Raw genomic sequence first — 26,833 nt, forward strand, 5'->3', positions numbered from 1 at the left:
ACTTAATCCAATACATGTCATTTTATTTGTGCAAGCTTTCCAGTGCAAATTGGATTAATGCATTGTTTTTAGCTGCGAAAAGTGCAAATTTCAATATTTCTAAGTCTTGCATATGAATTATTAAATGTGGCTTGATTCAGAAAAGTGTATGATGTTTTTTCACCCACACTGAATGAGAGCAGATCAAATTCAACGTTCATCTTTTGCAGTCACGTTCCCCATGGGTGGCTAGAGGCTGCAGAGCTTTAATCCTCGTCTGTTTGTGTGAGTGTTTGTCTGTAGATGTGTGTGTGTGTGTGTGTGCGCATTTGTGTGTGTTTTTCTCTGCTCACTTGTGCATCCTGGGTTTTGTTGTGGTGTATGTGCATGACTGTTTAAACATGACCAACAGCATTTTCAAGACTTGATAAATAAATTAGAGTTCAGTTTCTGATGCACGGAGAAAAAGTAAAACAGGAAAGATCACTGTGGTCATTATCACTGGGAGAAGTTGTTTAGAGCCGAACTAAAAGTCAGTTACTATGAACTGAACTCTTGTGTTTTTTCACTTGGAGGCTGAAGTGATAAGCCTGGTGTCATGGCTCCTTTTGGTCCAGATTGAAATATCTATAGAAATATCTATGGATTTTCTTATGAAAATCTGTGCACAGATTTATGATGCCCAGTGTATGATCTCCATTGGCATTATAGCCTCTTTATGTTTATGTTCATGTTACTATCAGGTGCACATATGTGGTAATGAGTGAAATGTCACAACAAAATGTTACCCATATTCATATTTTCCTAGGTTGAACTTTATTAATCTTACCTTATATTATATCTTATCTTATTTAATCTTATATAAACATATATAATCTTTATTAAACTTTTTCAAATCTAGTACCATCATCAAGTTGTACATCCATATTTTTATATCCTTGAAAGCTAAATTTATTCATATTCATAAAGGCATTTAAGATCTGCTAAAACTATATTTTAATAGAAAAATACACAATTTTGAGACATTTAGACTGTGAAGTTCACTGTATATTTATTTATTTTGTCCAAATTATGTGAAAGATTTTCTCCTGTCCTGGGTCAGTGGCAGATAAACCAGACCGTTCCCACACCATGTTATATGTTTATTAAATTGTCCTCTCCGTTTCCTGGCCTACACCATTAACTATTGTTCAGCATTGCAAAATAATTTTCTCCATATCCTTATTGAGCCTTTAATGTCTCTAATTTTCAGCCTACTTGTTAACACAGAGAGTCTGCTAATGGTCCTGGAGTGCACTAGCATATCTATTAATGTTAGTGAAAACTAATTGGCAAGATAATAAGCCCAGTGGCAGGAAATGAGACAATGTTTGTGTGGGCAGATGATCACAACACAAACATTACTAATGGGTGAAAGGACCTAACAATAGTATTTACTTGGTTTTTATTTGTTTTCATTAGTGTGTTCTTTGGAGATGCATATTACTTAGTGAGCATATAAAAGACAACAGAATCACGCTACTGAGAAGGTTTAGCCTGGACCAAGGTTGCACATTTGGCCAGACTAATGATAATGACAATTACATTTTCACAATATTGATATTGGAATCCTTGCATATGGTAGATGTTTTCATTTTTCAGTTGACTGCACTACGCTAGACATTTTGCAAACACAACCAAAATAAATAATTGAGCGAAAGCCCAAACTCAGCGTTAAATAACTTTGTATAACAAGTCTTCCTGCATCCGTCCAAAACAATTACTCCCTTTCCTTGGCTCCTTACTTCCCAACCAGTTTGACATTTTTAGCAACTATAGCTATCTTCAGTGTACTGATTGCCATCTGTTGTGCTGGATGCTGTATAAAGTAAAACCTTTTATTTCGTTAAGAAGGATAAAAATGCTTGTTCAGATGTTGTACTCACCTAGGACAGTCAGGTAAGCTTTGGCTGTTCTGACAGGCATGGTGAAGAGAGAACAGGTGTACATGCCTTCATCAGACAGCGTAACATCACTGATGCTGATGGTCAGCTCTGACCACGACGCACGCACCAGCTCAATCCTGTTGTCCCTTAAAGCTGGACAGAGAGACAGACAGAGAGAGACGGAAATGGAGAACATTACAAAAAAGATCACCAAGCTAAAGTGATAAATATTATCTCAGCAGTGTTGCTGAGATATGCACTTTAGCTTTAATGTGATTTTAATGCACAATAATAACATCTCATATTATGACACTGTATATTATGACACATTTTTTGTTTTTCACTATTCTTCACACATTCTTCTGTAGTGTACATTATGGTAAAGCAGCAAACTATAGAGCTTAGTATTCATCCTATGCAATTTATGTCTGTTGAAATAATCTACTTCATGAACACAGTCAAACAGACGGGAAGAAAGAAAGAGCAGTGGAGTGTAAGAGGCACACTAAGGGAGTTTGACGAGTATGAGATCACAGCTGCAGGAGATCACTGATGTGTTTATATTTTGTGGTCCCTCTATTATACTATATGATTCTAAGCTTGCATATTGTTGAGGAAACAGCAGCAGAGAGCCATCTTTACAACACACACGAGTCTTATCAAACAGTAACAGAGCAATTGTTCCTCCAGAATAAAAAAGACCAAACCTATGAAAGTTATGCCTCCAAAAATGGACTATTCAGCTTGTGTCATCATTTACTGATGTGCTATTCAAACTGTCCTATAATTACATTAATGTGTACCCGAGGATAAGAAATTATTTTTATTGTCAAATGCACAACTTGCTGTTACAAAGTGGTTTTTGCCTAGTGAAACCAAGCTGTGCAATGTGCATTAATAACCAAAAATCATATATATTTTTTTAATTTTACAGTGTATGTATTGTTATAGCACCATACTAATACTCTTGGAAATCCATCATAGACATTTTACTTATATGAAAATGTAATCTTCCAAAACACATAATGGCAATGGAAATCAATAGTGCAATAACAGGCTGAGAAAGAGGCCTAATGAGTTTGGCAAGATGTGAGAGCTGAAATGGATTTACTGATATTGGATGGCCAGTTGAAGGATGCTCCAGTCTTCAGACCAGACTTTATACTTCAAAACTGTGAAACTGTTGTAGACATGTGACATTATGAAATCAACAAAAGAGAACGTAGAGAGGACTGTGCGGATTGTTTTGTGGGCAGAGTTGAGTTGTCTTTCTGCAAATCTTTTATTTTCTTCATTACATTATTTAAAAACTCTCTTCAAAATGTAACTGCAGCCCACTGCTACAGTCTCCGCTGTGTTTTAATGCACTTTCAGTTGTAATGTGTTAGTCATTGGTAAATGTCTGGCCCTTGAGGTAACTGCATACTTTGTACACCACCTGCATATGCATGCTGCAACGATCACAGAGCTGACAAATGTAGAGAAATGTCAGTGAGCACACTATCTCGTGACATATGATCTGCCAAGGGATGGATAGCTTTGCTTTGCTGGTTCCAGGCTAAACACCTACAGTAAATGGCAGTTGAGTTATAATCACTTTGGCTAAACGACAGCTGCTCTCTCTTATTTATTATTGGATTTGTTCTGTCCCTTCCCATCCCTCGCAACACCGGTTATCTCTACATGCTGTTTACTGAGCCTGAGCAGGCATGACAAGTTGATATAAGCACATATCTTCAGGCTTGGTACTGGTGACAGAACATTCCTGTTTCCAAGTTTGTGTGCTTATGAGTACAGCACATGTGGCCATCAGTGCAACACCACTAAATTAATTTGAATCGAACGCACTGACAGCGTAGTTAATGATGAAACCTGCCCTGAAAAGACGTTTTATGCTGTATGCATACACACAGACAAATCCACCTCATCAGCCAATACAGTTGAGTTCAAAATGTTGTAAAACAAGTAAAACAAAGACATTGCAATACTGAATGTGCATTCATCTTCATCAAATTCATCATCAGAAATAACAAAAATGGTCAAAACAAAAGAAATGGACTGTATAAAAGGACATTACAGTAAAATTATTAAAATGATATCAATGCATACGTTTAAAAAAATAAAAAAAGAGAACAAAACTGAAGCCGACTGCAAGCTCTGCTATGCTAAAGTCTTATGATCATGTCCTGTATTTCATATCAGCAGAGGAAAAGCTACATTACATCCAGCTTTACCTGAAGTTTGCTTTGTTTGTTCCTTACTATGCTCCGAGCACGTTGCCTCAGAAGTAAGAAATGGCGTCCTGCACGCTTTTCTCTCAAACAGTCCAGACTCGTGCAGACTATTCTAGTTGTCTCTGTTGACTTTGTCATGTCCCCTGCTGTTTGTATTAGATTCTTACGTAGGTCTCGAGCACATTTCCTAGTGCCTCCTAAATTTTTCCACTTCTTGGAAGTGTTTATTTCTGGATTATGGTCTTAACAGGTGGTGCTGGTGTCCCTAAGTGCTTTGAAATATTTTATATCCTACTCCAGGTTTATGAAGGTTTTTTCCTGATCCAATTTTTTCGTTGCTCTCAGGAAAGTGCTTGAGACTGCCCCTGGAGATCAACCCGATTTAAAATTCTTTTTAAATGTTTGAACTTTTTTTTTTTCTTTTACTTAAGTTAATTAAATAAAAGGTTTTATTGACATAATGTTTTATGCCATTTTTATTAATTTATTATTTATTATTTTATATTTACTTTACTATTTCTTTGAATGCGCTCCTTTACCATCAACTTCTGATGATGAATGTGTACATGCTGAATGTGCATTAAGTAATATGTTGATCAACAAAAATAATAATAATAATTCAGTTTTTGCCATTTCAATGGGATGCAAACTTTACTTTAGTAAGACAAGGAAAATATTATTTGGACTGATTCTAGACAAAGAATAGATACTTTTTCCCTCGTTCTCTGTCAGTCTTTCAGTTTCTCGCCTTCCTCCCACCAGCAGACCTCATTCTGTCGACTCAGGCAGCTGCACTAACCTGTGAATGTAATGCTTCAATTCAGCTGTTGTCTTATTTGCTTTGGGCAAGGAAGTATGAGCAGGCAAATGTCAGAAAATACATTTACTGTTGCTGGCTCGCGTTGTGATACAACTCTTTCGCTTTCTTTCTCCCCCTTGTCAACAGCCCATTGTGGGAAGTTGTTTGTGTGAGATTGAAGGATACACATAGACAGTCCTTAGAAAAGCACAGAATATTCTAAAAAAAAATCCTCTCAACCAGCACCTGCCTCAGACATCTGAGGCAGAGAACAGAGAAAGATATATAACTGATTTAAGGGTTTGATAATTCAAATTAGAATCTGGAAAGTGTTATTTCTGCATGTTTAAAGGCTGAGATCAAGATAGTATATATGTCAAAAAGCAGGATCACCCTGATCTCCACAGAAATGCTTCATTCAGGTTAGATTTAGGAATATTTTTGTCTTTCATTTCTTAAAGCTTATTACATTACATACAATAATAAGGTATATGATGATACACACACACACACACACACACACTATACATAGTTTACACATGGCTCATGACTTTCTATTAAATGAAAAACAACCCAGTACAACCCACTTCCGGTTTTCTAAAATCTTATTTCTTTATATTCTCCACTCAATGTTTTATTTTCTCCCTAGCAATGCAACTTCTAAATTTCTCATTCTATGTCCAGTGAAAGGTTGGATATCAAAAGAGAAAATAGAGGATGGGAATGCTTTGCCATTTGTCTGCGAAGATGCTGCAGTTGGCTGCCATCCATTAGAGACCATTAGTGCAGGCAGTCCTGAATGTGTTCATGGAGGACGGTGTCGTTGTTAACATCAAAGAGTGCTGGGATTGTATGCCACAATAACTACTTACTGAGTGTACAACCACAGTTTTTGCTCATTTAGCCTTGGTCTGTTTCTCTGTGAATGCAGAAAGAGAGAAAGCAAAGCTGCACTTGTCAGCATCAAAGTGTGATTTGTATTTGCAACAAATGGTCAATACACCTCTGTCTAGTTTGCGGCTTGTTAAGTACACAGAGCTTACAGTTTGTGAGAGAGACAGAGCAGGGGGGGACTGGTTAGCTGTATTTTATAAATTTGATTGCCCTAAACTCTGCAGAGAAAACACAGGGTAGCTTGAGACATGACAGTTGTATGAGCTTGCCAAAGCAGATGCAGTAGAATGTTCGGAAACCCAGAGAGGATTTTAAGATTTTTCATCTAATTACAAGTGCTGATGAGCGTTGGCTCTGAGGAGCAGGTCTTGTTGAGGTTCCCCCTGAAGCCATGACCAATCACATAACAACGAGTAAGTGGTCGTAACACTAAAGCCGGAGCACTCTCTGTTTCCAAACAGTACATTCACAAAGAGACACAACAGAGTGACAGTTGTTCTTTATAGTACAGTATATGAAAAACAAAAAACTGTAGAGGGTGTGAAGAAAGGCTCATCTTTGAAAAGAAAAACGGAGACAGAGAGAAGCTGCAAAGAGAGAAGGTCAAAGATGTCTTGTTACTTTTAAATTAGAAGTGACATTTTTATTCTGTGGGAAGACGTTCTGTCAGCTGGTGGAACGGTCTTATTAAAACTGACTGTGAATAGATACAAACGTGTTTGGTATGATGATTACAATTATTTGACCCATTTATGAATAACAGGTTCATATTAATAAAGCATGTACCACCATTTTACCTATTCTGTCATTTGAGTCAAGATTTCACCTCTGTGTAACATTTTTAATATGATACAGAAATTAATTTCTCCATGTGAGTGTGGGTCCAACGCAGAAACGTTTAAATTTATTGGCCCTATAATTTCCTAATTATTTCCAACACATTTCTCAAAAAGAACTATGTAATTTGGACTAATTATAGAGCAAAAAGACACAGTTAAATTGGTACACTTCCAATTAAATAACCTAGAGAGTATTTGAGTCAGTGCACAGCAGGTGGGCAGAACATACTGTACGCTAATGCAAACTCCCATCTAAAGGCAGGCATAAAGTTCATCATACATAATAAATGAATGAATATTTACTTTGCATTGAGCTGTTCTCAAAGAAACATGTGGAATTATGCATGATTTTAACTTATAAAAACTGATAACTGGAAATTCGGACTGATAATCATTTATAAAAGTCAATCAATACTTACAGTGAGTCAGATGTTGCATGATTACTAAGCCATTAGTAGAAGTGGAAATGGAACAGTACGCTGACGTACTTACTGCATCTGCCAGCTAAAGACTGGTAAATTGGTTCCTCTTATTCAGTCGTGCATCTGTTCAGGTGGAGTTAATCTGTATGTATACACACATAGGTGCATTTGTACATGTCTTCCTGCTCTCAGCATCCGATTTGAAAAGCCTGTTTCAGGCTCTATGACGTCAGAACATTTTTACAACACATAGTTGCTTGGTTAGGTTTTGTAACCCATGATTCTGTGATGTGGGTTCAGGCCCCTGGGCTTTTGCTCTGTTGGGTCTCATCCCTCAGACGTACCTCACACTGACACTAGATACAATGCATTTTTACCAGTTTCATGATTGATGTAAACTGTGTGTGTCTGAGGGATAAGTAATAAGCGTTGTGCACATTTATTGTGAAAGTTTTCATAACTGCAATGAGCCACTTTACTCCGTTTCTTCTGACCCTTCCCGCTCAGATTCTTCTCCTGCTACCCTCCCACTCTGTACATCTATCCAGGGACAGGCTGTATTATTATAGAATTAGCAGGTGTTTGCTTATTCGGGGGACACAGATTTATAATGAGAAAAGTGCAAATTTAGGAATATACATTCAGCTGCCTGTGTCTGAATGTGATGGAGAGACAAAAACTAACAGAATGCACCATCTATTTAAATGCTTAATGTATATCCTGTATCTCAGCCATTCCTCAGCTTCCATTAGCTGTTACCTTTCTGAGGCACACTCGCTTTTTAAAATGAAAAATGTGCTATACTCCATATAATTACTGGCTTGTGGAGATTTCTCCTGTGACAGAAATGATTTTCTTTCATCAGTTACTACCTGCCATGCAGAGTTCAGTGGGACACCTCTGCCAACCGTACTTCATTAAGTCCTTGTGAGAAGCAGGTCAGTGAGGAGACGGATCCTGCCTATAAACCATATTGTATTTTGCAGAGAGATACATTTTCCTCCTGCAGCTTGAGAATACAAGAACAGGTACCTTGGTCTGTGAGGAGGTATACCTTTTTTTCTAGAGTACCCACTGCAGCTATCCTTCAAAATGACTTTGAAAAAGCCTTTGAAAGAAAGTGGACAATATTTGCAGAGACCCATTTTCACTCTGATAATACTTAAAAAATTGCTCAGAGACATTTTTGATTTCTGGTATGAAATATGGTTTCTTTTTACAACTATGCTCCAGAACTTTCTCCTAAAATAGAGAAAGACTAAGCCTGCCACTGAGTGTGAGCTAATTATTTCCATTTGCCTCAGGTATTTCTCTCTGCACCTCACAAATGATAAGTGGCTCTACTAATAAAGGCAGTAATAACAGCATCTATTGCTTCATTTGACTATATAGTCTATTTCTCATCCTTAGCTTCTTTACAGCAGACAAAACACAGCTGATATTTGTCTTTCACTGGCAAAACACACAATCAATGACAATGACACACTGTAAGCAGATCTCCACTTTTAATTATTATATCTCTGTGCACCTCTTACTGTAACGCAAACAGAAGTGGAATTTTTTTTTTTTTTACCAAAAGGTGAATATTTCTCAAACATAGTTGTGCAAAGAGACAAAAAAAGCTGCATAATTGTCAAGGTCAAAGGAAAAGTTTGTCTTTCAGGGGTGATAATTGCATCTGAAAGCTCTCATAAAATGCCTCCTTAATTCCCCTCCTTTATCCCACCAAGGCCTACATTCCATCTCCTTTTTCTTCTTTTTCTTGCTCTTATGTTTTATGGCCCTTGTCGAGGAGAGAGGGGACTTGTTAGGGATCTTTGGAGATTTACAGTCAAGTTTTTTCTATCAGAGAGAACACCGTACCAATCTTCAGGCCGATATGAAGGTATGTTTCATAGAGGCACTCTTCCAGGAAATAAAAAAAAAAGACAGCTGTCTCAAAAGTTTAACTTTCTGCTAAGATTAAGTTTTGAGAAAAAGTTCTGCTATCTGTTTAATAAAAAGTCTGTCAGGCATTTCTTATTTTGTTATTTACTTTGGAAAACTTTTAAAAGCCTATCCCCTAAATTGCTCAGGCACAGATACTCTGAATGCATCAAAGCTTTCATGGATGCATACTGGGGAGGTGGGATGCTTGGCATTCCACAGGCACACACGTATATGTGCACTTACAAGCGTACACACACACGAACACGCTCACACAACCACAAACAGCCAGCAAATTGATTCAGACTGCTGAATATTTGACATCTGAGGACCCGAATAGTTTCATATTCAGCTGCTTGGGGGTCTAAAAATGAGCAGTTGGCTCTTAGCTGTTCACCCGTAACACTAATCTTAATGTTTAAACAAATTCAATCAATCTGCAGATGGCACGGTGGAGGCAGCGATGTCCACTAAAGGGACCCTAGGAACAGTATTGTGCTAATGCTACATACGTGTGGTGGCTCACTGACTTCAGACTGAAGTTGACTGTGTCATTGTGACCTTTTAATAGGTAGTTCTGTTTTCCATAAAACTGAAATAACTATAAATGTGGCCTCAAATCATCATTTAACTGGCAGCAATTTAAAACTATATTCAAGCTTTTTAAGAATAATGTGAGGCACCTATTTAACTGCAACCCACATTAATTTTTACTGCCATATCATCAAATCCGTCGTCAAATCAATAAACGCAGAACGTATGTATGGAAGAATATAGGTTTAAACTAACTGAGTTATGCACAAGCTCTTGCATTCTGGAAGAAATAATCTTAAAATCTTAAAAATGCATTACTGCTTAATCCCAATAGCAACCTGTATGTCCTTCCAGATCCTTAAATCATTTTTTTATTCCTTCAAAAAAGAGACTTTATGATTCAATGAAAACAAACGAACAAACAAAAACAAATCACAACCAAAGTAAATAAATAAAAAAGGACAGCACATGTGGGTTGACCAGTGTTGAAATGATTTCCTGATGTCAGAGAGTGAGTCAGAACTGAATAAAAATGCATTCCACTAAAAATAAACCAAGCATTCTTGAAGCTTCAGGAAAGAACTAACCAAGTACCATGACATGTCACTGGGCAACTAGATTCTCTCTACTACGACAAAATGAGCACTACCCTAATCATGCTGCTAATTAAATGACCACTGATGTCCAACCTGAAAAATCCATGTAGAATCTTTTGTGTCCATACATGTACCTGCTGGCTTAGTCACATTTGGGACAAAGGTATAATGTATAATGTTTAGTTCTATCAAATGTGTCCTGCAAGCAAATTCCTTATGATGCATATCAGGACAGGTAAACCATGATCCTGCCAGACCCTGGAAGGCGGGGGTGGACACATAATTAAAAAGAAGAGAAAGCAACTACAGGTTGAAAATGAAAATACATATGTGGGTGTTGGAAAAGAAATGTGATGAAAAGGGGATAGCAAATTAGTTACCATGTTGAATAAAGGATTTTCATGTCAAACCTTAGCCAGTGTTCACACATGATGAGTCCACTAAATAACCCTGCACATTTAGTCGGGAAAGTAATTACACATAGGTTAGTATGGGAATAAGGAATAAATTGTAATTATGCCTCACTGCAAAATTTCTCCATCCAGGAAATAAAGCTATTATCAAGTCTTGAATTACGTGAAACCAAAAGAGCAATTTGTAAAAAGATATTAGCCTCTTTCGAATCTTATAAAAGAGAGAATCCCACTTGCCCAGTGCTCATCTCTCTCTCTAGCTGTCGAAGCACAGCTTAAGTCCCTCAGTGGTAAGTGATGGAAAGGACAAAATTGGCTACTTTTGGGACAATGACTTATTTGAAATTCAAACAACTCTTCACAGCCATCGCAGCACCTTTGAGAGGACTGAAGACAAGAGGAGTCTCTTTCATCTGACTAAACGTCTTCGAGGTGAGCCTCAGCCCTGACATTAAACAACAACAGCCGTGAAACCGGCACCACTCAAAGGACTGTAATGGAGTCAGATGCTGCATTTGTCTTTGAAAAAGCAACGTGTTTATGCTAATGCTCTGTGGCTGACTTTTACAGAGGATGTAAGTGACATTATTTGTGATACGACACATGCACAATGCAGCCATGTGCACAGACAACATCTGTTAAATTAGAACATTAAATATTCATCTGATTGTTACGGCCATTTGTCTACATATAACGAAGGCTGGAATGTTGATCTATTCTGTATATTATAAATCACAGAGATGTAATATTTATTACTACAAAATAAATTAAAAAGTCAATAGTTGTAGATGAGATTCCAAAGAAAGCTTACTGTATAACAGAAATTAGTTTTTTTAAATTGCATAATAAATATAAATGTATATTTTGTTTACTTATTCTAATGGAGATATAGATCTTGAGCTTTATGAAAACTATTTGCTTTGTACTGGCATAAAGAACAAAAGCAAATATTTTGTAGCTAATTGTATCCAAGCAAAGTGTGCTAAAAGTTGGCGAGCTGGGGCTGAATTTTTCTGCAACTGTGTGCTTGTCCTAATCCCCGTCTTCTTCTTCCCAACAGGCAGCAAGGAAAATTAATCTGAAACCTACTGTGCTCAAAGGCGTTTGCAGCTGAGACATCTTTCCTTTCTCACACTGCCAGTGGCACTTTGGAAACACTCACCATCTCAGTGCTCCCATCAGCATGTGCATCTGAATTTGCCACGTTCAGCAAGACAACTCCCAAAGCATACACACACACACACACACACACACACACACACACACACACACACACACACACACACACGCTCATACAGTCAACCCAAAACAGCAACGCAATTCGGAGGCCTCAGTAGTATCCTTTTGCTTTTCTTATAAAAAGTGAGTCATTGGCTGCTTTTTCATTTCCAATCTTAGAGCTCTGCACTGGAAATGCCATGAAATAGACCCCCAAGGCCGACCCCTGGTGTGATATGGAATAACCTGCAGAGAACATCAGCTGTTGAATTTGGTGTTCACTGAGCTTTTTACTGATGCTTTTTCTGAAAAAAGCAGGTAGATAAGTGAAAATGTGAAAAATGAAATGCTTTGTGCATGCGTTCATTCAGTTAGCTACTGCATAGAAAAACACATACAGACACGCACACACGTAAAGCATGAACACACAAATGGACAAGACAGCCCAGAGGGAAGAAGGATAACAGAAGAAAACTGCATAAATCCCATATGTGCTTAATCCAGACACTTACAAGAGAGTGTGATTCATACTCTTATTACACTCAACTAATACAGCTGAGAGACGCTCAGGGTACAATCATTTCAGCAGAGATCAACCGGCAAAATAACACCCATGAATCCTCTTTATAGGAACTTTACTGAAGAGGCTGTGAAAGGTCAGGAATAAACCCTTTGTAATTATTAGCCATTAAAGCTTGTGCCACACCCAAGGAGCGTGTTTGTGTGTTCTCGTTAGTGTGTGTGTGTGTGTTTGTGCACCACTTATCATAAATGTGTGCGAAGAAAACAAGGGTTTGCATCCTTTTAATGGGAGGAATTTCTCTGTGGGACCTTCCAGGTCTCCAGTATATAAACAGTTTATTATAAAGAGCTTGGAGCCTGTCTGCAGATCACATTATTCTCAGACTATTTTCTCTCAGAAGGTGGGCTGTGAAGTTCACAACGTAGTTTGTCCTGCATTACAAAACTTTCTTCTTTGAGTTTATATAAAGTACTGAATACTAACAGTTTAATGAGGTCGAGGTTGTATTGTAATTTATGTTGCACTGTTAAATATCACAAATGTATCTGAATCCCCATGTTTGAACTAGTAGTTGTACTAAACCCATCTGCATCAGTTGATTTGTATTGATTTGCTGCCTTTTGCACACTATTGTAAAATCTTTCCCAATCTGCATGTTAACAGTATTCAACTGAAAAACATCCACTCATTAGTTTTACATAATTTCATCTATAGTCAATATTGTTGGTCTGCCAGGGTCCCCAGTTGTAGCTGTTAAATTTGGGTACTGTATGAAGCATGCAAAAACAGATCTGATCTGCACTTTTTTTCCACAGGAAACTGCTCAAACATTTGCATTGATCATGCTTGCACTTGAAATATCTTGGTGATCAAATACGTAACCAAATTACACCTGGGTTAATCAATTACTATGTACTAACTGTCCAAGAATACACAAACAATACACAAACTCTGTTAAAATGGACTACACACAAACAGAGTGATGCCCACCATTGCTTAGGCTGTTTGAGATTAAACAAGTTATAGAGATAACTGGTCCCTTTATTTTTTTGAAACCAAGTGTTCTGAGAGAAATATGTGTGTCCAACTGTCCACCCATTTGCCTGTGCATGTGTGTGTAAAGGTGAGGGATAAATTACAAAACATATGCAAAATAAATGAATAGCTACACACTCCATCCCCAAAGGAAAGGCATTTAAGTCTGTATGAAAACAGGCTCGGGCATGTGTGTATCTGTTTTTCCTTACTCTGAATACACTTGCTGTGCAAACAGAGCACTGAGAGGAAAACACAGACATGTGAAATGTGGGACAGATACTATGACATAACAAAAACTGGCTTATTCAAGTGACAAACATAGGAATATAGAGGGTTTTTACAGGTTGCTCTCCAACTTTAAAAAAAAATCCTGTTTTGTGTGTGTTGTGCATTTCTCAACCACCACAAATCCAACACAGAAAATACTTTGCAAGACTCCATCTGTCGTGTGGCTGCCGCAGTCTGTCAATCTCTAACTCACCTTTCTTGTCCCCGAAAAACAGGGTCTGCTGTGCCGGGTTTGACCACTGGAGGGAGGTGTTGTCATTATATTCCACACGGCAGGTAAGGTTTGCCGTCCCACCCTCTGTCACCGTCACATTCTGAACCAGAGGGTACTGACCGCTGATGCCTGCAACATGACACATAAGAGAAATGTGTAAGGAACAGAGGATGCATCAGGTAGGTGCGAGCAAGATGGCCGGCCAATACTGTGCCCTAAACGAGACCCTAACATAGATCATCAGGGGGTATTTATCCTGCAGTACCAACCTTGAAACTGTAGCTGTACGGGAGAAATCTACTCTACGATCATTTTCAGTGAACTCGTGTGCATGTGTAATTCTTAGCCTATGTAAGAGACCAACAGTACTGCAATCCTGCATAAAGTAGAAGTAGCTGTCAGCACCATGGACAGGTCACTTTTGCACTGTGTGCGTCAATACAGTAGGTGGCTGCCAGTTTTCAGAACATTATAGCTCATGCTGCTCTATGAGTGTGTGTGTGTGTGTGTGTGTGTGTGTGGGATGCTTACTGAGCAGGAAAGCAAGTAAATAATAAATAACCATTAATCTGCCCCTGTTCTTGCCCCCAGAGGACAGCTTTTAAAGACTGTGTGAGGCTTAGGCTTAGGTAGGAAAGATTATTCATCTCCAGCTAACTTCTTTCTTTCTTAAGAAAGGGAAAAAAAAAAAAGAAAAGAATTGCAAATCCGTAGTTTTTAAATGCCAAAAGTTCCATTACTGTGAGATTCTATTTGATGCATCCGCATTCAAACAGAGTTTATGTATTAGATCACATTCAACACTGGAAGCATCAGCCACCAATTTAGTGTTTTCCTTACTTCAGTTAATGATTGCACAGGAAAGATAAACAAACCCCGAAAGAGAGCTTGTCTGCGGGGTGAGCAGGTGAGAAAAACCCTATCACAGAGAGACCTGTGGTGAAGGACATGTTGAGAGGAGACACGATGAGGTGAAGGAGGAAAGGAGAGCTAAGTCAAGGAGCACGGGTCATTTCCAGTGTTGATTAAGGCCTCCTGAGGTTAATCATGCATGTGAGAGATAAAGAGGGAAACAGAGGAAAAATGGATCTGAGCTATGGGAGGCTAGGAAAATGTTTTATTCATGAAAGTTTTGCATGAGGCATGATCTGCCAACGATTTACCGTTCTCCTGCGCCAGCCCTCCCTCCCTTTAATACTTTCTCTCTTTAAATCACGTACTTTTTCTCATCTTTCTCACTTACACAGTTGGGCAACATACAGTTCAGTGTGATACATTTATTTATTTTATGCTAGACACAAAGCAAAGTAACTAATTTACCACAAACAGTCAAGATAATGATTTTTGAGCGAGAACAATCAAATGTGTGTCATTTTAGTTAAGTAATAAAGAGCATTTGTCACTGGAAACGTCAGTGAAAGTGGAGACACTTAAGTCGGACTTGCTTGTTGTATTGCCAACTGTTTAGTCATCCTAGAAAATATAATCGTCTAGTTTGTTCTTCAAATGATCTCTCTTTCACAAACAAAAATGAGAAAAAAATGAGATTTAAGTGATTTTAATGGTTGTGGCAAGGTGCTACAGTGTGTGTGCTGCTGGGGAAAATAAGTGCTTCCAAAATGTTTTATCTATCCACTTTTTTATCGAGGACGATAAAACACAAGCATCTGAACTGTACTGCAAGAAATCAATATGTAGAAAGCCATGCAGTATAATATCTTTTGCATTTATGCACAGTTTAGGATGTGTAAACAGACAATGAATTTATAGAAAATCTATGATACCACAATTTTGTAACAAAACTCAATGTTTGTATCTATTTGTGCTACAAGTTTACTTATGAGGACGGAAGGGAAATGTGCTATATCAAAGTCTCTTTTCGCCTTTCTTTCCTTGTTCTCTCTTCCTGTGGTGCTAGTGCCTACAAAAACTACAATAGTCCGGGGATCCCTCTGCCTAAGCCCCGCGTCAGTGTCTGGTGCTACACGTCCAGTGGGAGTGAAATGACCACAGGGGCCACACTGATGGTTTTATTAGAACAACGAAGTGCGCTGTGTGCCTAATTGGACAGTAGAGTAGGTTCTTCCATTCTTCCCTCTGGCCACCCAGGCCTGATTTAAATGTATCTCCTGAGGGAAGGAGGCAGCTGTTCTCTCCTGATTTCCATGTCTAAATTTAGATCCTTCTCTCACTTCAACTCCACTCTTTCTCCTACTTTTGGTTCTTGCTCTATCTTTTCTAGTTCACATCCATTTCAGTCAATTCCCTTCTCTCTGTTCTGCTCTCTCCCTTTCACATTTCCTGCTTTAGTTGATCCCCGACGGTTGGCATTTCCACTTTCTTTGTCTCCCCTTTTTTTCACTTTCTCTCTGTCTCCCAGTGCTCCCCACTCTGTTAAATTTATCTTGATCCTACCACCTTTCTGGTGCTCAATTGTGCTTTATCTCTCATGGAGAGTGGGGTCAGTTTAATTGCCCTCCACTTTGACTGACATGCTAAGGCTAAGCCATGTCAACAATGTCCTCGTCTTCATGACATTATGAAGTAATCATATAATGAAATTAGGCTTGCTTTACTGAGCATAAATGGCATATACAATGGGGATGGTGAACACTGTGATGCAGTTTGCAACTGCCTCTAAATAAATAGCAAATCACGGTTTCCTCCAGAGAGACTAAACCAAAGCTCATTCCCATGCCGTACAGCTGTCTCTCTAGAGATCTTCAGTTTTAATGGAATGACTCAGTACCCTGCACAAACACCTACTGTAATAATCAAGGCTGGTTGCAAAGCTTTCCCACAATATTTTGGACTTGCACCTCCAACAAGGTGTACTGCCTTCAGTATTTCACCGCAGATCAAACTATTACTTATTCCTGAAGCATATGCCTTTTACAGCAAGTAGAAATATTCACAGGATCCAAAGGCACACTCAGAAACACAGTACCTGTTGCCAAAGCAAACTACTGGACAAATAATACTGATAAGAGTATCCTGGATGCATTCTGTCTGCTTTCTGACATGACCTTTTAAGCAAGAGCAGCTGAGTCTACCAAGCATTCTTATTTAGGCATTCAAGGAGCAGAGAAAAAGAGCGATGCAGGCAGACAGACGGACAGCCTGGAGCTACTGACCTTTATACCAGAACTGGAGCTCAACTGAGCTGTAGAGCTATGATGTATGGCTGGGAATACACAATTATAAAACGAACAGAAGCAGTCCACAGCTGATTAGCTGAGTTACATTTTAGGCCATTTGAACATAACTGATAACTGTAGATATGGGATTGCAACACTGCACATTTACTACAGCGCTACAGGTCTTGCCCATTTTGCATTGTGGCTCGCCAAAGTAATTTGTGCAATCTGAAAATGCAGAAATGTAGCACAAATGTAGCAAAAAAAAAAAAGAGTAAGAGTGAAGAGAAGTGTGCTCATACAGTGAGACAGGTTATTCAAGGACGTCACTGACATTAATAATAACTAATAAAAGTAAAAACCTGTCATCACACTTAAAGGCTGCTTGGCTGCTGAGCCACATAGTTGGTCTATGAAGTGAATGCAACATTTTTGTTCATCTTGGGTTTCTCGTCCACACAGTATTGGCTAACCTCCGGATTTATTTCAAACCTTATTGCCTCACAGCTCATATTTCATGGCTCCTTCTTAGCTATGAGAGATTTTATATTTCTGTATTGCTATATGAGTTCTAGATGAGCATTTCAAACTACATACCCTGCAGCAACGTTCTGTTTTAGCCACTGACACTGTAAAAATGACCTCACGTAGATTAGTGTTTAAAAAGCACCATTTCATATGGTCATGAACGAGGTGCAAATGATCACATAGGACGTGGCAGCTTTGCCATGACCAGTTAGTCTCTATAAGGTTACACAGGTGGCAACGCAGCTGGGTAGACAACTTCCTCAAATTGAGTGATTCTCAGAGTGTCAGGCAGCAGGGTGGTCTAGTGATTGGAGAGACAGTACAAGGTCAAGGGTTTGATCATCTCAGGAGCTCTTGTGCATTTATAAACCAGCCATGTACCCTGTGAGAGTGTCCTTGAGCATAACAACACAACCTTACAGGGTTAGAGCATCAGCAAAATGTCAAAAATACAAATCTACCTTAACTGCCAGGAAAGGACTTATGTTTGGCCAGGAACCAATTTTATCTGTTAATGTGGAACCTAAAATGTTGTTAGCTTCTGTTGCGGGAAGTTTCTAACATATCCGACAAGTGCATCATCACTCCCTGCCCTCGCTCTGGGACTCGTCCTCCCACTGTGTCAATTTTCACACAAACTCCTTCCTCGTTCTCAGGAACATATCATACGCACAGTCCTGTTTCTTTCTCTTCTGCTTTGACCTTTTTCACGCCTTCTATCAACATGCATCCCAAATCCACGTTGCATCTCAAATGTGATTTATCAACATTTCTTAACACTATTACACCTGGCATGAGATGCCAGTATTCACATGGAAATTAAATTGCAGGTTCCTGTGGAAAGAAAAGTAGCGGCAAGTGTGAAATGTATATCAATCTTTTAAAACAACTGCCTATCATTAAATTTTTTTGGTATGTAAATATCAGTACATATCTATTTACAATCAGGCAAACATTTACACTGCACTGTATGAAATAGTTATAAATTAATTTTCTACATACAATATGTTGGGATGCATTCATGTACAAAACTCTAAAAAGCATTTGATGCTCAATCCATAACACCTCACTTTTGCCGCACAAAAATCTTTCTTTAATGTTGTTACAGTAACATTTCTATAAAGAAAACTAACTGATAAAAAACAATAAGGGTTTACAAACACAATTTATGTATGCATATGTATATGTAATACTGTATCTTACAAATATGTCAGTGGAATTAGCTATTGAGAAATATTTAAATACAATGGCAAGTGGAAATATGTTCACTTTTGTATTTTTATTATCTTTTGTGGGGTTTAATTCCATCAAGTAGTTGTGCCATTCTATTTTTTGCAGATATTCAGGTGATATTGCTTCCCAGGATTTCGGGAGAACCCCCCTGCAGAAAGTTCTGCTGTGCTGGTTGGCCAGTGTTCCCACACTCTTTAGTCCACCTTCTCCGACACCAGCTCAACTGGGGTTCAGATCAGGTGACTATTTTTTTCTCCAGATAATTCTCACACAATCAGGAAGAATGCTTGGGTTTACTGTCTACAGTTGTTGCCCAGTGGGAATGGCATGCCTCTTCATAATGGAGTGGTATCCAAGCTGCAGAGGAAACTCGCTCTCCCATTGGCAAAGCCTTCCCAGATCATCACATGTCCACCTCCACACTTCACTGTGTTAAACAGGCATCTATCATATTTCGTGATCTCTGCTTCTGACACATGTTCTTTGCTTGGATCCAAACACTTGTGGACTTTGTTCCAGTTATCTGAAGTCTACTATTTGTGCATCTTGGCCCACTGCAACCTTTTCCTCAGATTTGCCAACCTCAGTAGGGGTTTGCAACCCTGCCCATGGGGTCAGCTGACCTGAGTCTCCTACTCACAGTGTCTGTGCACACTGTTTGTCTCTTGTTTTATTCAATGATGCAGCCAATTCAAGAGCAGTAAGGCCTCTGTTTCTCAAGGAGGACACTTATAAGTACTTGTCTTCTTGGGCAGATGGTGCACTTGGGCCTTTCGCTTCATCTTTTGTTCTGATTGGATCCAGTTGCAGCATGCACTTGCACACTCTGGAGACTATAGCATACACTTTTAAAAGATAACATTTCTTGGCTATATCTCGTAAAGAATATAGTATCGACCATATAGTATAATATAAGTATAGACTGATGTATTCTTAGGAAAGCATTTTTTTTTTGTGGCCACTCTCAGCTGTGATTTACTATAGAGTTAAAATGACACTCACTCTCCTTATGGAGAACTATTATTATTGGTTCACTAGATGTTAACTTATTTTAAGATATTTTAACACCTGGGAGGGGCAATGGCATGATCAATATAAAAAAAACAATCAGTAAAATGCCACAGATTTGTCATGTGGACAATCATTACATTTCAGTTGACTTGGTTGTCTGCAGTTAGGTTAGGGATAGGGACATACTGTATATGCTTGGGGGAAGTCTGCAGGAAATTAATTTAAGACAATGTAATGTTGCCTAAAGTTATAAATATCAGACTCTGTGTGTTTATGTGAGTGTGTGCACACACATCTGCATACCTCCAAACTGAACCAGCTCTCCTGACAGTGATAAGATTCCTGCTGTGAGCAAATTGAATCCAACCCCTGCAGAGGGTGGAGCTACCTTTGTATTCAGCACTGGCATACAACCACCTCAGGACAGTCATTTCTGATCTGCAGATATGAAATTAATTATCCAGAATCAGAGAGGCTGGCTATGGCAGCGCTGTTGTCATTTACATACAGTAATTAGACCAGACAGCTGTTGGTGCTGCCATCACTTGGATGGCCAAGTCAAGCCCTGGAGTCAGATCAACAAACTATCCCCCTTCTTCTCCAAGGTGATGTTAGGTGTTGTGTTTAAGCATGGCATGCAGTGACAGGGAGGACATTTTGGCATAAATTATGAGCTGTCATTTGGAAAAATTAAGTCTTTTTGGCTTGTTGTTGAGATGGGTCGATGTTCCCAGTAGCATCTGGGGTGTGAAAGGTGTGAACAGACGTTGTTAAGGTAGTGACAAGACATCCAGGAAAGAAATTCTCCTATGATAGCACCTTCCTGTGTGTACAAAACACTACAAGACACAAACATGTGTAGAAGGAAGACACACCAGTTTCTCTGTTTTGCTGTGGAGAAACCGCTATGGCTGAACCTTTGTGCAAGCTCGTTTTTCAGAAGCCAATCCTATATATCGTCATTTATATAAACCCACACACTAATTTCAAAATGGTGACCAGACATGCTCCTAGACACCAAAATCATTTGCCCAGTATTCCTGCCCTTGATTCAGCCACATCAATTTAAAGGGCAGAGATATAAACCTCTGCCCACTCTCTATGTGTAAGCTGTCTGAGTTCATGCTCGCTCAGTCCAAAATGGCCAGGGATCTCACTATCCTTTCTGAACCAAGGCCAGACATCTCATGGTTTTATGACAGAGGTAAACCTGGCCTTCATAAATACTTCATACACTGCTTTCTTCCAGCTGGCAAAAGGGAGCAGAAGAAGCTGAGAGCAAAGGCGAGTTGGGTAAGGACAGGAGTACATATTTTGACAGATAAGTGAAAGCAAGGTAAGAGGGGATGAAGTAAACAACTGAGGCAAGTGCAAAAAAAAAAAAAAAAAAAATCAAAGAACAAAATCTTAAATGCTTTCCCCACAAAAAAGAGGACCAGTTTCGTACATGGTTGCAGACATTAAACAGATGATGACAGGCAATGGTATTATGCTAACCTGATTTATGCATAACAGAACAGGTATACAGGTCAGTGTATTTGTCTGTGAGTTTGTGTCTGCATCTCACAACCAAACGACTCGTGCATATGCTTTATGCAACAGTGGATAGTGTGTGTGGTTTGTGTGTTGCTAATATGAAGTGCCAGCTTAAAATGAGCAGCACAATATTCATCCTCTAAGAAATAGCAACATTGAAATCTGTTCTATTTTCAGCAGAGGCAAAGCTTTAGCTACATATATAGTAGTACATTTAGTGTCAAGTATTCAAAGCTATTCCATATTTCTATGCAATATATGCAATAGCGAAACTATATTAGCAATCCTCCACACACTTGCTGGTTTACTATGTTATACGTGATAAAAGCACAATACCAGAGAAGTCAGATTTATCGTGGCTCTTAAACAGATATGGAGGAGAGCTGCACTTGCACTTTTTTTTCACAGGAAGAAATTCACTAGTTTTATACAGGGGGAGAGCAGGATGATCTCAGAGTAGGGTGGTATTCATGAGGGAAATCAAACTAATCATTGCTGCCACCAAAAACTCCCAAATTCCCTCGAATCAACATGACACAGTGTGATTTTCTAATGTGTGGTGATGTCTTGACAGAGACTGTTCATTTAAGAGTGATTTGGGGAAATGCTTCATGTCCCCCAGGGAGGGGGGATGTGCAAGATTTCCACTGAGTGGAAAGTGCTAGTTTTAAAAAGAGCTATTATCATTTAGTGTGTCACATGTACTTTGGTGCTTTACTCTTTCACTACAACTTGCAGGCAGGGCCCAAAGTACTGCAGTGAGGTTGACACTGAAGATCTCATCTCAAAGCTAAGCTCAGATTGGTCTATTCCAGCACGAGTACTTTTGAGAACATACTTTAAGAAACTCTTTAAAGTTGTGTGACAACTGAGTGTGATGAAAGTGTGGAATGTACATTTAAAATGTCATGCTATTCCACTTGACTGTCTTTACCAGTTTTGGAGAATATGATTAAACATAGATGAATCCTCCTCAGTAAGTAGAAAGAAATAAGCTGATGTTAATCATTGTAGTCCAGCTTGTTGATCTAGTTCAGTGTAACAGCTATTTTTGACATCCGTTGTGTGACCCTGACCCTAACCAACAAAAGAAAATGCTCCTTACGGCTCCAGAAGTAAGATAAATCACATTTTAATGTTTTGCTCCATGTTAAAGTAAACAAGAGATTGTTGTCTGTAAAATCATGACTAGGTTTCAAAGAATCTGTAATCTGGCATGGTTAAAATATTTGCCCAAATATGAACAAATATAGCCTAAAAGGAGGAGCTCCAGTTGTAGTCCACAGCATAAGGCTCAGTAATTCTATGGCAATATTTATACTTCATGCATACTAACTCTAACGTTAAATAAAGTAGAGCAATTTCAGGAGCACACTTTAAAGGTTTCTAGAAACACACACACACACACACACACACACACACACACACACATGCTGTACAGGTGCCATTTATCTGTGTGCTGTGTTTAATGAGATTCTTTTTCTTGCTCATTTGCATCCCTGACAGTGATGCCATTATGTTGTCGCATTTTCTAAAAATAACCCCGATTTAATCTTCCATAAATAAAAAAAAGAGAAAAGAAACAAAGAAAGGGAGAGAGGGAAATTAATCACTGGTGCTGTAACAGTAATTGGCTGTAATATACTATATACATTTACAAATGAACAAATGTAAAGCACTCATGTCCTTTCATATCATATATATGCAAGTTCACATTACATGCTGAAATAGCCCAGATCCTTTTCACCTCAAGTGACTCATATCTGAGGGATCTTAAGGGAAGTGTAAACAACCTGAATCAGACTTTTTAAAACCAGATCTGGACCATTTTAATCTGGGGTTCTAAATCTGATTCATATCTTACGTATCTTCATATCCTATATCTTTTGTACGCATATTGCCATATTTGTCTGTGTAAAATACAGATGAATGTGAACAACAGATTTAGAGGCAAATTAAGAGATGGGGAAGCACATGTTTCAGATTAGTTGAATATTTATGGAGAAGCTATTTATGAGAAAACTGTACATTTGGATTGACTCTAGTACAGAGGATGTTTTTGATATTATCCTACACATATGGGTCAGTTAAAGGACGCCTTCACTGATTTTGAACTTCCTTCTTATAGTTCTAGTTTGGGAACTACATGTACAGAAATGCCATTAAAATTCCTCTTGACTTCCCTATATCAAAATATCTCGCTACTTTTAGCTGAAAAATGCCTCCAGATGACATAACTCGGAGGAGCCTTCGGGTCAGATTATGTTACCTGGTTGCTCACATTATGAATTTTGTAATTATGGTCCCCCAGATGACATATATTGAAATATTTTAATATAAGGAAATCAGAGGGAAGTTTAAAAACACTGATTGCATTTAAAGCCGAGACTAAAGCCGCAGAGAGCAAATTGAAATTAGGTGAAGTTGCCTGAAATCTGTGTATTTGACAGCTTAGGCCTGCAACAGATTTCACTACAAAGCTGGATATATGTCAGTCATTGTACAAATACAAATGTGAAGTGAACTGAACATCAGCATGTAATATGAACATAGACAGAATAGAGTATAGATATCATGCATACACACACACACACACACACACACATTGATGAACTAGTGCTCTGAGATAAACTGGGCCTTTATATTCCCATTGATCTGGCTTTTTATGTTTTTTGTTTTTTTTAACCAATACTCTCATTATAATGGTGAGAGAGGCAGGAGTGTGATCTACACATCCCCTGTTCCCTATTAAGAGTGCAATGGATTTCCTATACAGTCACATTAAGATAGAGAAGGATGAGAGTCAGAACTGGGTGGCCTTAAAGAGAGGATGTGGTCAACAGTAAATGAGGTGGCAACCTACAGTGAAACATATGCAACTGTGTGTGCCTGGATAGAGATGGTTTAAATTAATTATGCATACACAGAAAGAAAAGTGACATGTAGAGGGGACATGTGCTGATTTTACTACTACTGCTACTGCTGAGGATGGGTATTGTAAGAAGAGGACAGAATTTGTCATGTTGAGATACACACTTTTATCACAATTACTGGATCAAGTCTGCTATTGTTGTAATATATGTAACTATATTTTTAATGCAAAAAGCATAACTAAAAGTAATTTTTGCTAGATATTAACCATCGTAGTTTTATTTTTTCTTTCTAACTGTTCCAATTGTTCTTTATTTGCTCTCATTCTTTGTTATTTATGTGTGGTTTTCCCACCATCTTATTTATTTTATCCATTCTATCCATATTCTGCTAAACACATGTGCAAAAGCTAATAACAAAAAAAAGAGTAAATCAAAGAATATTTTTTCATCAGCATACTATTTATTTCACAATTAGCAATTACAATTGTTTCTTCATCAGTAATTAATATTTTTTTAAATTAATTTATCAAGGAGGATACAAACTTTTGCATAAAGGTCTTTTACTTTTTTATATGTACTCGACCAAATTTTATTTTATTTATTTTATTTTTTATTTTTTACTGTTGATGATGAAATAGCATTTGTACCAGCTGAATTGTTTTTCTTTCTTTTCTTTTTTTTTTTTGTTTGTCCTTTCGGCTTATCCCTTGAGTTCAGGGTTGCCACAGCGTATCATTGTCCGCATGTCCGCGTGCCCTTCCCGACGCAACCCTCCCCAATTTCTACCGGGCTTGGACCAGCACTGCACAGCTGGGGAGGGGAAGGGGCTGTTAGGGGTTCACCTTGTAGGCCCAGAGACACTGAATAAGCAACATTATTTTTTTAGGTTTAGGGTTAAGTTTGCATCTCCTTACATTGAAATTATATTTAATCCTAGAGCAATTACAGTAATAATGTACATTCAGCACAAATGTTCTTTTAGCATTGAATAAACATTTGAAATAACTAATTGTGCGTCAAGTATCATATTAATCAATAATATATGCAATAATATATATTTGTACATACATACAGCCTGTTTTATTATTTATGCCCACACCCCCATCCCAGAGCTGATGCTTATCTGCTCATTTGACTTATTATTGCATCTCTACTTGGGAAGTGAATGTGTTTGAGACTTATTCTCCTTATCATTAGCCAAATGTGGAAACTAAACAGAAGGCGATTATATTTGTGGTTGACTAAATTTCTAGTTTTTGAGAGGCATATTTACTGAAGCATGCAGCTGAATGAAATCAGGTTATCTCCTCTCAAATCAACACTCTCTGGCTCTTACTGATCTATCATCCATACTTGCTGCCATCTTGCAGACAGAGTAAATGATAGAGACGATTTTCATAGTAATTTACTGTGACCTATTCAGTGTCTCTCAGTGGTGGTAAGAGTCACACAATTAAATAATTACCTTTTAATCCTATAAACCTTCAAGGTTCATTTAGTGGTTATGAGAGTATTGTTACAAATATAGTATATTAGCAAATAGGGCACTAAAATGAGCTTTATGTTTAAGTGCTACAGCTAAAAAAAAAACACAGATTCTAATCCCAAGCAAACCATTTTGTATGTGTAAGTTTTTCCATTATTTTCCATGTGTGTTTACCGAAACACAATGACAATCCCATTAAAACAGTGTATTTAAGCTGAAACGAAAATTAAAAATTACTGTGTAGAAAAAAAAGAAAAAAGAAAAGATATCCCATGGCCATGGAAATACAGTATGCAAAACCAGACTAAAACATAAACATTAATTACTGTGTTCAATTAGAATTGGAATTAAGTTTCCCTTACATTACTCTTATACTACCTTTAGAAAAGCAGACAGAACTCACCTCGAACTTTGCTTTTTAAAGTCATCACTGGAATCCCCAAGTTGTTGAATGGACAGCAAAAGAGGCAGACACCAGAAAACAGAAAAGACAAGGACAAAACATCTGATTAGCAAGCTGTAAGAACAGTGTTTGTATCTGTCATGTACATGCAGAAACAGTGTTTCCTTTATCTTGAATGTCAATCATGAGTGCTGAGACTTCTCGATTGTTCAACCCTGAAAGCAAATGTCCTGATTTAGCTCTTCAGCAAACTGAGACCTTAAAGTGTGGCATCTTTTAATTAGTCACATCACACCATCTAGACCATGCAAGGTAGTGCATTGCTTTCTAATGAGCTTGCAAGACCCATAAGGACACGGGGATACTGTAGATATCACGTTGTTGGTTAGTGAATGCAGTGCTTCACTGCAAGTGGAATTTTTATGAAAATGGAAAAATAGACCATGTAGTGGCCATGCTTTTTAGTGTTTTCTATATGAGGTGTGTTTTATATGGACACGATTGTGTAATTGTTTGTGTGTCTGTGTGTGCGTGTGCTCAGTGCAGAGTATGCATGCATGCACACACTAGTAGTGCACAATCATATTATGTTGTGAATGACAGCACTGTAATCAGTGAGGGGACGCACAGACAGGACTGTCGTCTGGCAGAGTATATGCCATAATATTGGAGGCTTCAGTGAACAGCTCTGTGAAAACCATACAAACCAAATATATACAGTAGTCGAGCATAAAAACAAAGGGAACAATAATGCAGAGGACCTAAGCAACAACAACAGCATCAC

The 26,833-nt window shown here is 38.2% G+C and overlaps 1 protein-coding gene across 4 annotated transcripts in view; it reads right to left on the reverse strand.

Moving 5' to 3' along the window:
* The window catches only part of cadm2a (cell adhesion molecule 2a), a 196,998-nt gene that overhangs the window by 39,493 nt on the left and 130,672 nt on the right, over positions 1–26,833 (reverse strand). For 3 of the 4 annotated variants that reach the window (XM_067494437.1, XM_067494438.1, XM_067494435.1), the window contains 3 exons: positions 26,050–26,076; positions 13,822–13,971; positions 1,905–2,057 (listed from right to left, as the gene is read on the reverse strand). In XM_067494437.1, the coding sequence (XP_067350538.1) occupies positions 1,905–2,057; positions 13,822–13,971; positions 26,050–26,074 (328 nt within the window). In that variant the 5' untranslated portion in view covers positions 26,075–26,076. The remainder of the gene's footprint in view (positions 1–1,904; positions 2,058–13,821; positions 13,972–26,049; positions 26,077–26,833) is intronic. The other variant, XM_067494436.1, reaches the window with a different exon arrangement.

The sequence above is a fragment of the Channa argus genome, chromosome 24, assembly GCF_033026475.1.
Source record: "Channa argus isolate prfri chromosome 24, Channa argus male v1.0, whole genome shotgun sequence".
NCBI lineage: Eukaryota > Metazoa > Chordata > Actinopteri > Anabantiformes > Channidae > Channa > Channa argus.